Consider the following 17687-nt stretch of genomic DNA (forward strand, 5'->3'; position numbering starts at 1 on the left):
CTGGAGAAAAGACAGTCAGGAGATGGTTTTTCTCCTCATTCCACCACTAACCCCCTGAATGACCGTGGCCCAGCCACTGCCTCTCCATAAAATGGGGCACCTTCGTGAAGAAACAGAGCCATGTCAGGTTGTTCTGCCTGACGGGCCGGGCTCTTCTGGGGGTCCCCCGCCCAGCCCCACAGGAGGACACGGAGGCCATTGCTAGAAGAAAATCCGTTTATTTCATAAACGGAAGTTGTATCTGTAGGGTTTTTCTTTTCCAGAAAGATAAAGCATAATCTGTGAACAATGACAGCTTCTGCACATATATATATATATTTATACTATCTATACGGCCCAGCAAGTTGCCTGCCTTCCCGCAGGACCCCCCTTCAAGCCAGAGAAGGCCACAGCTCCAATGGCAAACGAGCAAAAATGCAGTTACAGCCAACGTACCCCTCCAGGCCTGAAACACGCCCAGCCCCCAGGCAGCTCCAGGGGGGCACTTTGGCTCCAGTTTGGACACTCAGTTTGAGAACCGTCCCCACACCCCGCTGCTGCCATGCGCGCTGCCCTGCCAAGCCTGCCACCATTCTGGAAGATGCAGTGCAGCGGATGGGAGAAGCCCCGCACTCTAAAATTCTCACTCACCGAGTGTGACAGGGAATTCACCCAGGGCCAGAGGCAGCGGGCTAGGCCCTGGCAGACACATTACTTCCAGAGGCACTGCTGGAACCAGGAGTCAGCGTGTGGGATCCGCCCCCCTTCCCCCAGGCTGGGAGATGCTATTTCCGGGCACGCTGGGCTGAGATGGCAGGAGCCAGGCAGGTGGGAACACATTGTTACAGGGGAAGGGATGGGGCGCTGGACAAAGCACATCCTTTCACACAGCCGACTGGGTCTGTCCACCCTCCCCAGGGGCCAGGCCTTCAAGGAACAGCTGCCCCGATTGCAGGCTGCCAGCTGCTGCTCTGCTGAGATCCACTGGGGCCTGCCGTATGCCTTGAGGGTAAGCGCTGGAAAAGGAGCAGCGGTAACAGGTCGTCCCCTCTTGCCAGGGCTGGTAAGGGCATTGGGGGACCTGGGCCCAGGGACCGTGGCCAAGGAAGTTCAACAGAGTCATGGAGCAACCAGCCCTAAAAGGAAACTTCCCTTTATTGGAAACGAATGAACAGCCCCGGCTGGTGTCTGGGGGGCCCCGACCATGGCTGGGGCAGAGCAGGGCGTGGTGGTGTGTCAGAGCTGGCTGGCAGAGGAGAGGTGGTGTCACGTTAGGCTCTAAGATGGGCTCAGCGGCACGGGGGCCACCTCTAGTCATAAGCTTCATCCTCGTCGTCAAAGAAGAAGGAATCGCGCTCTAGATTCTCCGATTCGTCGTCATAGGAAAAGTTGTCATCATCAAGGTCTTCATCATCGTACTCCTCCTGCCACTCCGGGACGTACTCCTCATCTTCCTCCTCCTCCTCTTTGGCCCCCTCGTCTGTGTCAGGGGAGTCGGATGCCCCATCAAACTTCAGCCTGCATAGAAGCAACGAAGAGAGTCGGCGTACGCCAAGTGTTTCCTGCCCGAGCCGAGCCTCAGGCAGGCGGGCAGGTCTGCGATGCAGAACTGAGCTCAGAGATCGGCCTGACGACCGTCCCCTCCACCCGCACTCATGGGCCATCAGGGGCATTGTCTGGCTCCCCAGCCACAGCCACAGCCGTAGCCGTGACCCCGGCCCGCAGTCAGAGACTGCAGCATCCCCTAGGAGTCAGGTGATCAGGGCCCTCTGCATCAGCACAGCGCAGGCTGCTCCCGGGACAGCCTATCTCCTGCCAGGCCAATCACAAAGTCTGACACACCAGCTCTGGCAATGCCTAGAGCCAGGTCTCTGGAAAGAATTCAAGATCCTGCCCTTGGAGAGTGGGGAGACCCGCTCTGGTTGCCTTTCACTGAGCCCACAGATCCACCAGCCTGGGTTCCTAGGCCCACATCAATGAGCAGACTGGATCAGACCTGGGTGCCAGTTTCCTGTCTCTGACATTGGGGCCAGCAGCCAGTGCTCCAGGGAAAAGGGGTAAAAACCTGGCAGTAGGCAGGGGTGAGAACTGGCCCCCTGCATCTGGTGATCTCCTGATCCCTCCTGGTTAGAGACTGTCCAGCCCTGAGCAGGAGCTTTGCTATCCCTTCCAAACGTCGCTACCATCAGCTACGATAGCTCTCCTCTTGCTAGCCAGAAAATGTGGCCATTCCCCTGCTGACTCCTGCTACATTTCTGGCCTCAGACAGGCGGTGGCAGCAAGTCTGCAGCGTGATCACGTCTGACAGAGGCTTTCCTTTCACCCATGTTGATGGGTTTGAATTTCCCTTGTTCTCACGCTAGGAGACAGGGAGAACCAAAGTACCTCAGCTGCTTTCCCTGCCCGTCTTCACTTCACAGACTTTCACCACCTGCCCTTTGGTCTCGTCTCTAAAGTGAACAGTCCCAGGCTTCTCAGTCCATCTTCACAGGAGAGCTTTGCAGGCCCCTGGCCGTCCTCGTCTCCCTCCTCTGCCCCCCTCTAGTTCTGCACGATCCTGGGTGAGATGGGGTGGCCAGCACTACATGCAGGCTCCAGGGGAGGCTACCTCAGGGATTTCTCTAGTGGCATTACCATCTATTGTGTTATTCTCCTTCCCATTCTTTATTGGTTGCTTTGATTACAGCTGCGCACTGAAAGGAGGTGCACTGCCCTGCCTGCCGGGGTGCCTGGTTCCTCTCCCGTGGCAACAGTGTACACTTCAGTGAGCACAGTCGGAAACGCTAGCATCCTGCTCCTTCCCCACCCCAGCGTCCCTCCCAGGAAGGAAACTCACTCTTTGTAAGGTGGGGCTGCATTAGGCACATTTGACAACTTCATCTCCCTCTGGTCGGAGCCTGGCCGGGCCTGGAAGCCGACGCGGAAATCCTGCCAGGACAGAAGAGCAGTCAGAACAAGAGATGGAGGTGGGGCACTTGGACAAGGCTTCACCCCCTGCACACCCCTTTCCCTCCCCCACTCACAATCCATGGCACAGCCTAGGGGACAAAGTCTGCCCTTCCCTCCCATTCCACCCACCACATCCCCCAGCTGAAATGGCGAGGCTCCTGCAGCTGGTACCTGAGTGGAGTGCTGCAGGATCGCGAGGAGCCGCTCCTGGATCCTGCGCACCAGCTCCAGGCCAGTGTTAAAATGCTCGGCTTTGAGTAGCCGAATGGAGGAGGCCAGGTCTTGACACTGCAGCAGAGTCTCCTCTGGAACATAAGAGAGGCAGCATTACACAGCGTCCCTACTCAGGGACCCGTCACCAGAAGCGAGAGCAGCTGCCGGCCAAGTGAATGGGTCCATCCCCCCCAGGCCGCAGTCACAGCGCACTTGCTAGGTGGCCTGCTCACAGCAGCCTTCCTTTCGGCAGGGCTGGGGAGGAGGGAGCGATGGAGACTCTCTCTTGCTCTGCCTTGGCTTGCCAACAGCCAGATCAGGTTCCAAGGCCAGAAGGAACCACTGTGATGGAGTCAGACCTCCTGTATAGCACAGAACTTCCCTGCACAAACTCCCGTTTGAACTAGAGCAGCAAACTTAGAAACCCACCCAACCACGGGTTAAAGATTAGCACAGATGGAGAATCCAGGACAACCCTCAGTAAATTGTCCCAGTGGTTAATTACCCTCCCTGTTAAAAAGCTGCATCTGATTCCTTTGGACTGGATCCAGTCAGATAAGCTAAGCAGACCCAGGCCAGAGCAGCTCCTGGATGGGACACCTCCAACCCAATCCTAGGACAGAGCTAAGGAGTCGGTGGGCATGCTTCCCTCACTGCCCAGCCGCCCACCCCCAGGCAGCAGTGCCATCCCCTCACCCAGGAGGATCTGCAGAGCATTGGTGTGTAGCTCCAGGTTCTCGGTCTGCTGCTCCATGACATCCATCTTCTCGGTGTCCTGGTTGTAGTAGCTGTAGACGGCGGAGTAAGCCAGCACCTGGAACAGCACAGAGCCTGCTGTCAGCACCCAGGGCCAGCACGGACGGAACAGCCGGGGGCTCTAAGCTGGAAGTTCATTTCTGACTTCACCTGGCACTAACGGGAACACCCTGACCCACCAACTGCTGCAGTGCGCTGGGTGGGCTTTGGCAGTCCCAGCTCTGACCCGGGGGTAACCATCCAACGTCAAAGTGCGGACAGCATGTGAACTGGCCCCACAGGGTGAGCAAACAGCAGTCAGGGTTGGCACAAACGGCGCTGAGCAAGGCAAGCGTATAGGCTCGCAGGGACGCCCAAACTAGACGTGAGCACAGTCACGAGATTCACGGACGCGCCAAGTTAAATCAAGGCGGGAACTAGCTGAGGTGGGAGTGTAAGAAAACGCAGCCTAGCAGCAGATGGGAGAGGGCAAGTGGGGCTATGTGGGGTTCCACAGCATCTCAGCACACACACGTTCCCACAGGCATTCCCTATCACAAACGCCTCTTGCAGGTTCCACAGACGTCCACAGGAGAACCCGATCAGTGGTCCCCCTTAAGCACTGAGGCCAGGAGAGCTCCACGTGTGTGACTCGCAGAAGCTGGTTTCTATGGTGGCTGCACATGCTACAGTGACGACAGAGGGACAGGAACTGGGAATGTAACAGAATGATAGAAGGGCTTGAACGGCACCTGAAACATCAGACCCCCAGGTAGCCAAGCCAGGTGGAGAGCAACAGCAGCATGAGCCCTCATATTCACACCCAGCTCACAACATCTAAGGCCAGTTCCTGAACAGCAGACATTCTCTCCTCTGACGGGACGTGGCTGCATGTGCCATGGAGACAGTGAACTGCAGAGCTCCAAACTCTGGACCTGTCTAGCTAAGAATAGCAGGATCTCTGTAGAACTCCTCCATCCACAGAGGACGCTGGATCAAAGCGGTAGCTCTTGCAGGGAGTTTATGGTTTACTAGGAGTGATGGAAAGTGTCCATGTCAGGCAGCCAGGTTTCCAATCCACTCTCTCCAGCATTAGACTGCCCTTTGTGACTTTTAGGTTTGAAAGTTGTGGGCATTTCCCAGGCCCAGGGAGCATTGCCCAGATGCTGGCTCTGTTCAGCCAATCTCAGGAGTACATTCCTTTCCCCTTGGTTCACTGACCAATGAAATGACTATCAAAAATACAGTCACCGATTGAGACGCATTTCCAACCACTGACCAGGAGACGGGGCCAGAAGGAGCCATTCTTGGATTGTTATGCATAGATAACAAATGACAGCATGAAGCACAGTTCATTATACTCAAGGGCGCTGTTAAGGCCCCGAGAGAAGAACTGAAGACAGGCACACTAGCAGGGAGAGGAAGAACAGGACCATTAATGGCAGATACACTCAGCTGCCATTTACACGTGACAGACAAGACAAGACAAGTTTGGACAATGTGATGCTACCCAAGGGCTCAGGTGCCAAGCAAAACCCCTGGTAAATTGCCTTCTCTATCAGGAAAGCATGAATGCAGACACGTTAGCCTGTTTAGACCTGCGGGAAATAGCTAACACAGCTAACCAACCACTCAAATATTTCTGAAAAACCATGCAGAATGTGGGTGGCACCAGGCAAGTGCAGAAAACAAAAGAGGTACCAACTTTTAGAGCAGGAATGGAATAAAAAAGAAGAGAAGCACAGAAGAGCTGCCACAGGGCCCGTTACCTTTCCTGAGAGCTCAGAGCAGAGATGCACAGAGATGTTCTTTACTCCTGGGGGAATTCTGCACTACTGTGCACATGCATAATTAATGAGCCCCACATATTTTTCATTTTTTGTGAGAAAAAAGCTTCTGCCAAAATGTTGTTGCAGTTCTGCTTTTGGCCCACCAGAGGGTGCTGTGGTGATAGAAAGCCAGCGAGGGAAGAGAAAGAGACCGCCTTCTTCGCAGTGGGCCAGGTTAGGAGACAGGGGCTATGGGGAGACAGACAATGTGGGGTGCTGGGGGGGGTCAGATAGGGGCTCATAAGGGCTAGTGGGGGAGGACAGGCTGGGGCAGGGCCTGAATGGGAGTGGAGGTGCAGGGCCACATGGTGATGCGGAACGGGGTGCAGAGCTACATGGGGACAGGGGGTGGCTGGATGGGGGCACAGACACCCCTGGGGACGGGGGGAGTGGGTGCCTGAGTGGGGGTGGAGGGACACATGTGGACAGGGGTACAAGGACACATGGGGACAGGGGCAGATGTGCAAGACTGAATGGGAGAGGCTTGGGTTCAGCCAGGGTCTGCATGAGGGAAGCTCCCTAACAATCCCTCCCTGCCCCCCCACCAAAAAAACCTGTTCCATATTTTTCCCACCTATACCCAACAACCCTCCAAGTTCACACCTAGGCTATTTCCCAGAAATTTACTTCCCTCTCCCTTAGAAACTCCGTTACCCCTGACTCCCCCAAGCTTCTGAGGGGTGTGGGAAATATGATTCTATATTGTAGTTTAAATGAATTATTACTCAGAGTTCTGTATTAACATGCCTAGTAAGGAATCTATTTGTCAGAAAACATTTCCTGAATCTTTTTTGTTGTCTGTAGTGTTACAGACACACTTGCTGACAGGTATTTTGAAATAAATGACCAAAAATAATTGAAACTGGTGAAATTATATTGTGTTATAAAAATGTATAATTTTGCATAATTTTAAAATATTGTGCGCGGAATTGTTCATTTTTTTTGGTGCAGAATTCCCCCAGGAGTAGTTCTTGTGACACACAGGCAGCAGACCAGGATTGTGACACTTCCCACATTGCTATAGGGTGAGCAGTGCTGGCACCAAGAGCTTTTACAATCAGCTGCCTCTGGTCTCAGGTGCACCCAGAAGTTACTCCCTCAACGAGAGAGTTCTCTGTATGAGACATCGCAGCTTGCCTCTAGGGAAAGCATCCAAAACCCAGGCACTCCATGGAAGGGAGAAACCTGGAAAGCAGGAATAGCCGAGAAACACCCACAGGTGATGGAGGAAAGCTAATCACATACAGCTTTGCAGCAAGACGGGGTGTCATGTCATGGAGCAGGGAAGTAAGAGTACACCTCTGGAATGCTGCATTTTTCTGGGCACATTACCTACCTACAGGAACCAGCGGGAGGCAGTGCAGAAAGAGTCACAGAAATTATCTGGGGGCTAGAGGGATTGCACGGCAAAATTCAAAGGGCTCCATATGTCTGGCATAGTTGATGTTTAACCTGAGAACATGGCACCAGTCCCCAGGTATGGGAGAGGTGGATACCAAGGAGGGAGTGGATTTAGGAATTCTGAGGTAGAAAGAAGTAAGGAGAATTACAGACTGAACATCAGGAGACACGACCTGACAGTGAGGCATGTTAGCCTCTAGAAAGGTCTCCCAAGGGAGGTTGGGGAAGTCGTTTGGGACATTTCAAAGTGGACAGGGGTGAAGGTTATTAGGTACACCCCTGCACTGACACCAGGGCATGGACTAGGTCATTTAATAGGATTTTCCCCTCTCCAGTGTCTATGGCTCAATGACAGGTCAGCCTGGGGAGGCAGCATGGTCTAGTGGTTAAGACACCAACCAGGATTCGGGAGACCTGGATTCTAGTCCTGACCCTGCTGCGTGACCCTGGACCAATCACTCCCCTCTCTGTGCCTCCGTTCCCCCTCCAAGCCTGTGTCCATCTTAGCTATTTGGCCTGCAAGCTCTTTAGGGCAGGGACGGTCTCTTAGTACATGCTTGTATGGTGCCCAGCACCATGGGGCCCCCATCGGCTGGGGTCGCTGAGCACTGCTGTAATACCCGGAAATAAAGCCAATCAATCAGTCTCCGGCTCCTCACGCACTTACCTTCCGCGCCTGTTCCAGGACTTTGCAGGCATCCACAACAAAGGTCAAGGTCCGAATCTGCGGCACCTCGCTGATGGCAGAAACTCTGTTTCTCAGGTTCATAGCAAATTCCTACAACCACCAAGAGCAAAGTCATCTCCCAACTTCCCCCTCCACCGGCTTCCAGATCACTCCCCCAGCCAGAAGGGCTCAACCTCCCCTCCTCTTCTCTATGAAGGACTGAGCTCCCCATGCCTCGTCCCTCTGCTACGATCACACCTCCAGTCCAGCTATTCTATTGGGTGAGCTGGGCTGAGCGAACCTGAGTCTGCTTGTGACCGATTGTGCCTTGCTGAGACCAAGGTGCCTCCAGTGACACCACCCGTCTCCATTTCAGCTGCTGTGATGGAATCTGCACGTAGAATTGCTGGGGAATCTCCACCTGGGAAAATTGACTTCCACCCCTCACAGCTGGTAAAGTCTAATGAAGAGCTAATGCCCCATGAGCTTATACATTGTTCCATGGCAGGCAGCTACCAGGCCGATCCTGTCTTTTTCTTGGCAAGGAGCAGTGGCAGCAAAGTTCCAGCAGCTTCTATCCCCTACCAGTGGCCTGCACAGAAGTCTACAAGTCCTTATTGGACCTGACTTGTTCTCTGCCACCCCACCAGCCTCATCCCCACGCTTACTGTGTGAAATCCAAAAGCCAGGCTCCCCATCAGAGTCGGCAGAGAGGAGCATACTGCGAGAGAATTTTATCACACACCACGGGGGAGGGTGACATGCTCAACTCCACCACATAGATCTGCAGCCCAGTCCTCAACTGCAGTCCCACTGGATTCTGAATCGCTTGCCATGGGTGCCTGGGATTAGGAAGCAGGGTCCGTGCCCGGAGTGTGGCAGGAGCAGCCCTTACCCTTGCTTGATGATGGAAAGTGCACCTCTCATTGTAGTCCTGGAAACGCTTCTCCTGCCGAGCTGCTTTGCTCACCTGCAAGGAAAGGCAGCAGTTACCCGGAGATCTCTCCAAGGGGGTCAACACAAGAGGGCCAGAACATGCATGGCCCACAACCACCAAATGCCACAGCCCAGCTCCGCACCAAGGCCTAGCACGAGAGGAGATCCCCAGAGTCCCGAAGTTTGTCCTCGCCCCAAGGAGTATCCAAACTGCCCACATGCAGCAAACACTCACCATGGCAGAACAATTGTAATAATCCTTGTGCGTTGGCTTCCAGGGCTTGAGACAACGCCAGCAAAATCCGTGGTTGCATTTGGCACAGGTCATACTGCACAGGAAGAAGAGATAAGGGGAGCTGGAGTTGGCCCGATGCAAGGTGCAGTAGCAAACAGTCCCAATCCCTGCAGACACCCGCCCGGTCCCTGGGTGGCTGCAGGGCTGGCGTATGGGGGTGGCTGTGTCTCACGTGCTCAGCTCTGCACGCTTCCCTCACACACAAACCACTATTATTTTTATTCTATCACGGTTGCTCAGAGGCCCCAAACAAGACCAGGGAACCCAGGGTGCTGGGTGCTGTACAAAAATAGAGACAGAACCTGTGCCAAAGAGTTTACAGTTTAGACTGAAGCGAAAGAGTAACAAATAAGCGCGTGCAGCGAAGGGGAAGGAGGACAAGGAATTGGAAGATTTCTTTATGATAATCGCCTTTCTGCTAGCAGCCTCTCTCACAACTCTGCGACACTCAGGCTGCTCCTCTCCGCGCCACTGTTCACAGAGGCCGTCCAAAGCGGCAGCCACACAAGCACTGGCCGCCCCCCTGCTCTTGCTTGCTGCCCGATGAGTCAGTCCAAAGCTGTACAGAACTTGTAGAAAGAGATCCGCAACTTCCAGGGAGCACAGCAGCTCTGGAGAACCAGCACATGGCCTGCATCGTACTGATCCAGCACACAGAAAATACCTGACCCTTTGGCATAACGCCATCCCGGATGGGTGGAACTGTCGGAGATGCTGCCAGCAGAAAGGATGTTAACAGTAAAAAAAAAAAGAAGAAGAAAATTAAAAAATCTTCCATTCTGCAGCCCAGCATCTCCCACAATTCTGAGATGTCAGGGAAGTAGCAAGCAGTGAATGGAGGTTGGGAGGGGAAGGCAAGAAATCCAGCAATGAGACAGAAGTGGAAAAAAAGGGGACCACCCTTTTTTGTAAGAATTGCTTAAAGGGCAACATCATTTGTGGGCCACCGCCCGCAGCACCTGCCTGCCGAAGGAAGCCTCTGCTGAGGACAGAAACTCCACCTTCTTGTGACTGATGAAGGTGCTGGCCGGCAATCAGGTGGCTGCTCTGCAGATCTTCCATGTGGAAGATCTCATTCGTTCCACCCACAAGGCAGATAGAGCTCCCATGAAGTGTGCTGATAGCCTCCAGAAACAGGTTTCTGATGCCTTGTTGGCCTCAACGATACAGAGCCAAAGCCGCCTAGCGATAGACAACTTGGAAATTGAGTCCTTGACATTTAGGCTGGAAGGACACAAACAGGGCACCTGACCTCATTGTGGATTCCATGCGCTCGATGTAGATGTCCACCACTTCCCTCAGCTCTGGGATATGCCACTCCTTTACCAGATCTTCCGGCTTCAGACAGAACTAAGATGGACAGCTTCTTGGGAACTACAGAAGGGAGAATTTACTTCATGAAGAAAGGACTCTAGTTCTTCGCACCACTTTTTGCCTGCACAGACAATAACGCCAGCTCTGATACCCATCTAGCAGATGCGATAGCGATAAAAAAAATAGATTTTTATGGACACTGAAATCAGGGGCTTGAAGGGATGATCTATTACAGCCTTCAAAACCTGCGGCAGATCCCATTTTGGGAAAACTGGCCTGACTGCTCTGAGGAACCTGGAGGTCTGGGGGTTCTCTGCCAAGGATCCCGCAGACCCCATAAAAAAGATGCTCCTAAAAGCAGAAACTTGGTGAGCTGTGGTGCTGGATTGAAGGCCCTTGTCTAGGCCTTCCTGGAGAATGTCCAAAATGGCTGAAATCTCCAGTTTCCTGAGGTCTGCCCCATGCTCTTGGCACCAGCCGCTAGACCTGGACCAGATGGAGGAGTACACCTTTTGAGTTGAGGCTCTCTCGGGTGCTAGCAAAGTCTGGATGACTCTGGCAGATTGACGGAGCATTGCTAAGGCTTTCCTTTCAATAACCAGGCTGTCAGCTGAAGCCAGGCTGAATCCGGAGGAAGGAATGGGCCTTGGCAGACCATATCTGAATGCAGAGGCGATAGCTTTGCCCACTTAGTCACAGTGGGTCTAGGTGTTGATGAGGGTTGTTCTGGCTATTGTTTTGAGCCCAGACCTTTTAACACCTTGTTGGTACAATAAGGCTGAAGCCCCAGAGACTATCTCACAGTGCTCCAGAAGTGAATGCTCAGCAGACAGAGTATGCCAGGGAGTGCACTTCTCTCGGACATACCAGGCTCCCAACACGTGCATCAAGCTTCAAGGGCTGGACAAGTAGCATGTCCTCTGAATCCCTCAGGGGGCTCAGTTCCGGCCCTCAGTGTGGAACCATGGCAAAGCCACTAAAAGATACCCACAGGCCAGGGGACTGGCAGGTTTATTTATCCGGGACGGGTTTTCTGAGCTCTCTGCAGCGGCTGCGAAGGAACTGAGGCAGCTGAGGGCTGCATGCGCTCAAGTAATGTTGGGTGTTGAATGTTCAATCCCACTGAAGAGAGTGTGCAGCTCAACGGACAATGTCTGAAAAGGGCTCTGTAGAGTCAAGGAAACCATTCTTGTAAGTGGGAACACAGACTCTCAAAGAAAAGCTTTGCCCCCTGAACTGCGGTGGAGCTAGAGCATGACTTCTAGAAGACTCCCAATCATGATGGCACGATGCCAAGTGATGGAGAATCCAGCCCTTGGTCCCAAGGGTTAACTACCCACAAAAAAGGATACTTTTATCTCCCATTTGAATGTTTTGCTTTGAGCGTCAACGTCCAGCCACCGGATCTTGTGCTGCCTTCTGCTGAATTAAAGAGCCAGCTAGCATCAGAAATCGTCTCTGCAGGCAGGTACTTGTAGGCTCTCGCTCTCCTCCACTAAACCCCTACACGCAGACTGAACTGCTTTTGTCTCTCACGGGGAGGCAGGTTTTCCAGGCCTCAGATAGCTCTGGCAGCTCTTTTGTCAACCTCCTTTTAAAGTGTGGACACCAGAAATGGACAATGAACAGCTTCCAGGAATGGTCTCCGATGCACCCTAGTCACACATGAGGCCACCTCCCTACTCCTCCTCCATGTTCCCATTTATACATGGAAGGACCCACAGACTTTTTGCCACAGCATCACGCTAGGGTTGTATACGGTTGATTTCCTCCATGACCCTCAAGTCCTTTCCAGACTCGCTGCTTTCCAGAAGACAGTCTCCCAATGCTGTATGGGGATCTACTATTCTTTGTTCCTAGACGTAGGGCCCAGAATTAAACAGTAGGGGGGTCTATTATGGACTTCTTGTCCCTGCAAGAAAATCAGTCCTGAAACCTGGAGTTTCCCTTATTTGCCCCTACAGCAAAAACACCAAAACTACCTCAAAAAGGCCAGAGAGGGCGAGTGAGTCAGAATCGAGAAACACTGAATTCCTAAAACATACCCATGCCACACACTAGTTCTAGTTCTATCACTGTAACACAGTTTACACTGAAGCTAGCTCCTGATTAAGGCGCAAATATAAGAAGTGTCCGAGTAGGAAGTTGAGAAACCAGAGGAAGTTTCAACTTGCTGGTCTGGTGTGGGAAGGAACCAAGGGAGGCAGGGACATAGCTTACCAAGGAGTGCTCCACAGCTCCAGGCAAAGGCCACATGGTCCCCAAAGGTCAAAGCTCTCCAGAGGGCTCCGTGCTTTCGGTGGTGCACAGAGCCGGGATCTGCACTGATAGTACTGGAAGGAGAACACCAGTCGCCCCTGTGCCTAGTAGTGCCGACGATTTCCAGGCTCTGCGGGTTGGTTTCCCATTTGGAGCAGAAATGGGTGAGGTGGAGTCGGGCACTTTCTTTGAGTAATTTGTGACGAACACAGAGCTTTGGACGGGGTGGTGAAAAAATGGCATGAACAACTCTATCCTGCAGAACCTCAAAGCACTGCCCTGTCCACAGAGGCAGCTCTCTAGGGCCTGTGTTGCTCACAAGTCTCACTGTCTCCTCGTCTGCCCTCAGCACTCTGCCTTGCAAACCCCTTGCCCTAGGCTGCTCGCTTGAGATCGCATGGCCTGGACAGGTGATCCTCAGCACTTCTGCTATCAGACAGGGTGCTTTAACCCCTCAGCAACCTTCACAGGTGCCATTACTACATGGCACCTTTCGCTCTTCCCATGGGAAGTTTCATCCTCTCTGCTCAGACGTCAATGACCCCCCTATTGTATAAGCCACTTGCACCCATTGCCATAACACTGCTCTCCCGATCATTCAGAAGGACAAGCAAGCACAGAATTCGGGTGATCTGGAGCAAGTCACTTGAACAGAACAGTGGCAGAGCTGAGCATCTCCTGTGCTCCAGCATGCAGCCCAGGCCATGTCCCAGTTGTAGTGGTGAAGTGGGCAACTGTCCACTGAAAAACAGACCAAGACCCACCAACTTATATCACGTACAGCACTGCAGAGCCATTGGGGGGGATTTCATTCTGGCCATTGAGGACCTAAGATCAGCAAACCAGCTTCGCAAAGCCCATGAACCAGAGCAGCTCAGCCATCCAACAGGGTAACAAGACAACAGCACAGAAGCTCATCTCCTTGAAGCCAAGCCAGGACCAGCAAGAACAGAAACTCAAGGAATTAATGGAGGATCAGTCTATCAACAGCTACCAGCCAGGATGGGCAGGAATGGTGTCTCTAGCTGCTGTTTGCCAGAAGCCGGGAATGGGCGACAGGGGATGGATCATTTGAGGGTTCCCTGTTCTGTTCATTCCCTCTGGGGCACCTGGCATTGGCCACTGTCGGAAGACAGGACATTGGGCTAGATGGACCTTTGGTCTGACCCAGTGAGGCTGTTCTTAAGTGCCCCAGAAACCTGCCTGGATCCCTCCCCTCTCCTCCTGGCCCAGCCCCCAAATGGGGAAAGATACTCACTGTAGACAGCCCTCGTTTTTCTCTATCTGAGCCTGGCAGCTTGGGCAACGCTTAGAGATGAGTTTGGCCAGGTGTTTGCTCTGGGCTTCCACCGTCATCCCTTCATAGTACCCTCCGTCATCCATCCACTGGGACATGTGGCTGCAGCTGGCCGGGTAATGAGCCTGCAAGGGACAGAACATGAGTCATGGGGGAGCGGGAAGGCAGTAGCGAGCCAGCGTGAAGACAGGCCCATGGCCAAGCAAACCTCAGCCATACCTCCGGGAAGTTGCAGTTGAAGCAGGATATCCAGCAGCACTTGGAGCAGGCCTCTCCGCAGCCAAGTCCCTCCTTACAAAGGACCTGATCGCAGCCCTGGGGGTTAGTGCACCAGGTCAAGTTGGAGCAGCACTCCACGTAGCCTCGCAGAAGAGCTTTCTCGTACTGCAGAGAGAGAAATGAGGGCAGAGGTGCAGGAGGAGGAAGGATTATCTTGTGGTTAAGGCACTGTACTGGGACTCACAAGCTGTGGGTTCAATTCCCACCCCTGGCACCAACTCACTGTGTGACCGTGGGCATGTCACATCCCTCCTCTGCGGCTTAGCCCCCAGCCGTAAAATAGGGACGATGATGCTTCCTTTCTCCCACCCTGCATCTGTCATGTCTGTTTAGATTGTCGTAAGCTCGCCGGGACATCCCTGACTCGCACTAGGCCTAGCACAAAGGGACCCAATTTTGGCTGACACTACCGTCATACAAATAGAAAGCAACAAGCTTCCTGGCAAAGGCCCTAGGACTGCTGGTGGGGCAGCCATGGAGCACACGGCAGTTCTGCTCTCATTCTGCCTTGATAGGTAGGTTTCTCTGGAGTAAGGGCCGTGCAAAATACCCACCATGGTGCGAACTAGGTTCACAAGGGTGGGAAACAATATAGCCCCGAGGGATCTTGCAATATTCACACACTTACTGCAGATACAGGAGGAGGATTAAGCAGTATAGAGACACTGCCTGAGAGTCAGGTGTAGAGGAAAGGGCACCCAGGGCCGAGTGGAGGATGGAGCGTAATAAAGGCTTCAGCATAATTCAACAGGCAGGTCAAACCAGCAGAAGATCCCCAAAGAGCCCCGAAGGGCTGGCTGGCTCAGGGGAAAGTGCCATGGGTTTCCCCTCTAGGGCAGCCCAGCGCAGAAGGAATAGGCTATGGCCATTAGTTAGTGCCTATGCGACACGTCGCCAAAACCGTCTGCCCAGCTGATGCAGCCTGGCCATCTGAGCAGAGGAGCCACAGGTTGAATGAGCCACTCTCACGGCTAGGAAGAGGCAAACTGGTGAAGAGCAGAGCGTGCGGAAAACCTGCCATGTCACTGGCCACGCTGGACAGCTTCTGAGACCAGAAGACTTGATTCCCTAGAGCTTTCAAGCCATCACCTCTCCCCAGCACCAAACACGCTGGAGTTTTTAAACAATGCCATCCTGGAGAGAAGCTGTCTGTCTTGAGAACAGGGATGGTCCTGTCAAATCCTCTCGGGGAAAGAAAAATGGAGTTGGCAAACTGGAGAGGGGAATGGGCGACGGCTGAGGGGCTCAGTGAGCTTCTGACTTTGCACAGGAGGCAGAGCAGGGTCCAGCACAGAGAGGACAGTTGCAGGGATGCACAGAGAACACAACCCAAAGCACCAAGAAACAGGATATATGAAACAGACATTCAGCAGCAGCCACTCTTTACCCATCGGCGCCACAGGCTACGGACTGCCCGGGGGGGGGTTGGCTCAATGTCCAGGCAGAGTGAGGCAGACAGGAATCTAGATACAAAGGCAGAAAGCAAGTGGCACTTACTGCTGGACAGTGTTCTACTTCTGCAAACAAGGAGAGACCCTCTTGTGTGTCAGGGCTGAATGGCTTCTGTTTGACACACCTAGAACAAACGAAGTCCCTGCAGGAATGTTATTTCCCTTACAGTAACGGTGGCTCTTTCAGATGAACAGAGTACTTCAGCCAGCAATGTTCGCTGCGGCCATGCCTACACCCTAAGGACCTCACGTCCCCTCACCCCAGGGCATAAAGAGATAAGCTGGTCCTTGGTTCCTTCACCAATACAGAATCCTAGAGGGGTGCAACTCAGTTCAGGAAAGAGTCTATTTCCTGCTTTAGACAGTCTCTTGAAAGAGCACTGGTAGAAAAAGGTACCCTGTTGGTACTGGTTGAATGTCCAGGGATCTATGCATGTCTTGGAACACATTGATACCAAGCAAAGGGGAGTCAGGCATCTCTGTTGCCACAAGGTCTCATGAAAATCTAAACTTGTGTAGTACCCAAGTGGTTGGTACCAAGATAGCAGCCTGGGCAGATGTTACTGTGGGACAGGGAGCTGACAGTGCCGTAAGTTTTATGAGCTCCAAGGAGTGTCTGCTAGATGACAGTCTGGTCTACGGTGGTACCAACGGCTTGGCTGATTCTACTGATACCAACTTAGAGTAGTCTTCTTGTCACCTCAAACACCAGTGGTACTGATCATCTCCCAGAGTTGGGACCCTTACATTCTTTGGGTTTAATGGTGCTCACAGTACCTGAGAAAACTGCAGCCTCGTGGGTACAGAGTTGGGAACCAGTGGGTGCTGAAGCAGTTGTCTTGATCGGTGATCAGGGTTTCTTTGAGATAGATTCCCTACTGGGGGAACCCAAGCTCTGTTTCCTAGTGTCTCTTTGAGAGGATTCTTGAGTTCCTCTTAGAAGCTCTTGAGGAGCGGGGTACTGATGTGGTTGAGACTTGCTTGGAGACTGGTGCATGGGGGGGTGGTCCAGTGGCCTGGGTCAGAAGCCAGATGGAGGCGCAATTTAATCTCCTGGTCCTTTCTGTCTCAGTTTTACAGCCAGGCAAAAATTACATTTGTGGGGGTGGGGGGGTGTGACTCCCCACAGCATCAGACACACCAGGAGTGCCCGCCGCTCACTGGGAGAGCATCCTGGCATTAAAGGCAACATTTAAAACCCGGAGAGCTGGACATACCTCCCAGGACTCCAAAGTTCCCCTCAGGGAAAAAACTGAAAGGACAACGGGCCTTACAATAAATCTTGCGGGTTGTGTAACGATTTAACTACTGTAGCTAACTAAGCTAAGTAAAGCTAGGAGAAAAAACAAAACTAAAAAGTACAGTTGGGCTCAGCTCCACTGGGATGCTGCCGAGGCTCAGTCTCGGCTAAGAAGGAACTGAGGGCGGGTCGCCCATGGAGCTCTATGTAGCCATGGCGCAGAGCACGAGGCAGAGTAGAGTGCATGTGTGGACCCAATGGGCACAGCTACCTAAAGCGGGGATCTCCAATCTAAGGCGCACAGGACGCGCGCCCATCTGAAGTGGCGCACCCATTGGGACACTACTCAAGAAGAAGGTATAGCTGCTTGGAGAGCCCCAGTGCCAAAGGAAGTCAGCTGAGGAGCCTTGGACCAAGGGGATATGTCTCAGGAATGTGTAGATGGAACTCCATGTAGCTCACCTGCAAATAGCAAGGGGCACCTCTTGAGGTGATGCTGCTGAGGCTGCTTGCGACCCTGCAGAGGGAGTCCTTACACCCACGTGGAGCCCTTACTCCCAGCTGTGCCATCTGATAACAGGATACAGCCAGAGATCCACTTCGATATTCTCTGAGAGGATACAGCTCGTACTCATGTCCTCATACTCATTCTGCTATGGCAGCAGTAAATCTAGGTGGCTTTCTGTTCCGGTCTGTTCTAGGAAGGTACAATGCCAGGGCTCATCTCATGTCAAGCAAACAAAGTCTCCTTTTCTTGCTAGATGCATGCGGCTTTGGGAAAGACACAGGTAAGTGAACCGACAGGTTTATATGAAATTTTGGTGTAGTTGGAGTGAGATTTTG

The 17687-nt window shown here is 53.0% G+C and overlaps 1 protein-coding gene across 6 annotated transcripts in view; it reads right to left on the reverse strand.

The window, feature by feature from the left end:
- Window positions 1-1116: 1116 nt before the first annotated feature.
- Window positions 1117-17687, reverse strand: part of LOC140909765 (cullin-9-like) — a 64177-nt gene continuing 47606 nt past the window's right edge. For 4 of the 6 annotated variants that reach the window (XM_073339829.1, XM_073339830.1, XM_073339832.1 and 1 more), the window contains 9 exons: window positions 14094-14258; window positions 13836-13999; window positions 8945-9038; window positions 8669-8743; window positions 7774-7884; window positions 3838-3955; window positions 3100-3233; window positions 2816-2907; window positions 1117-1497 (listed from right to left, as the gene is read on the reverse strand). In XM_073339829.1, coding sequence (XP_073195930.1) covers window positions 1290-1497; window positions 2816-2907; window positions 3100-3233; window positions 3838-3955; window positions 7774-7884; window positions 8669-8743; window positions 8945-9038; window positions 13836-13999; window positions 14094-14258 — 1161 coding nt within the window. In that variant the 3' untranslated portion in view covers window positions 1117-1289. Of the gene's footprint in view, window positions 1498-2815; window positions 2908-3099; window positions 3234-3837; window positions 3956-7773; window positions 7885-8668; window positions 8744-8944; window positions 9039-9821; window positions 10379-13835; window positions 14000-14093; window positions 14259-17687 lie in introns of those variants that run through there. The other 2 variants (XM_073339835.1, XM_073339833.1) reach the window with 2 other exon arrangements.

This window comes from Lepidochelys kempii, chromosome 3 (assembly GCF_965140265.1).
Source record: "Lepidochelys kempii isolate rLepKem1 chromosome 3, rLepKem1.hap2, whole genome shotgun sequence".
Classification (NCBI taxonomy): domain Eukaryota; kingdom Metazoa; phylum Chordata; order Testudines; family Cheloniidae; genus Lepidochelys; species Lepidochelys kempii.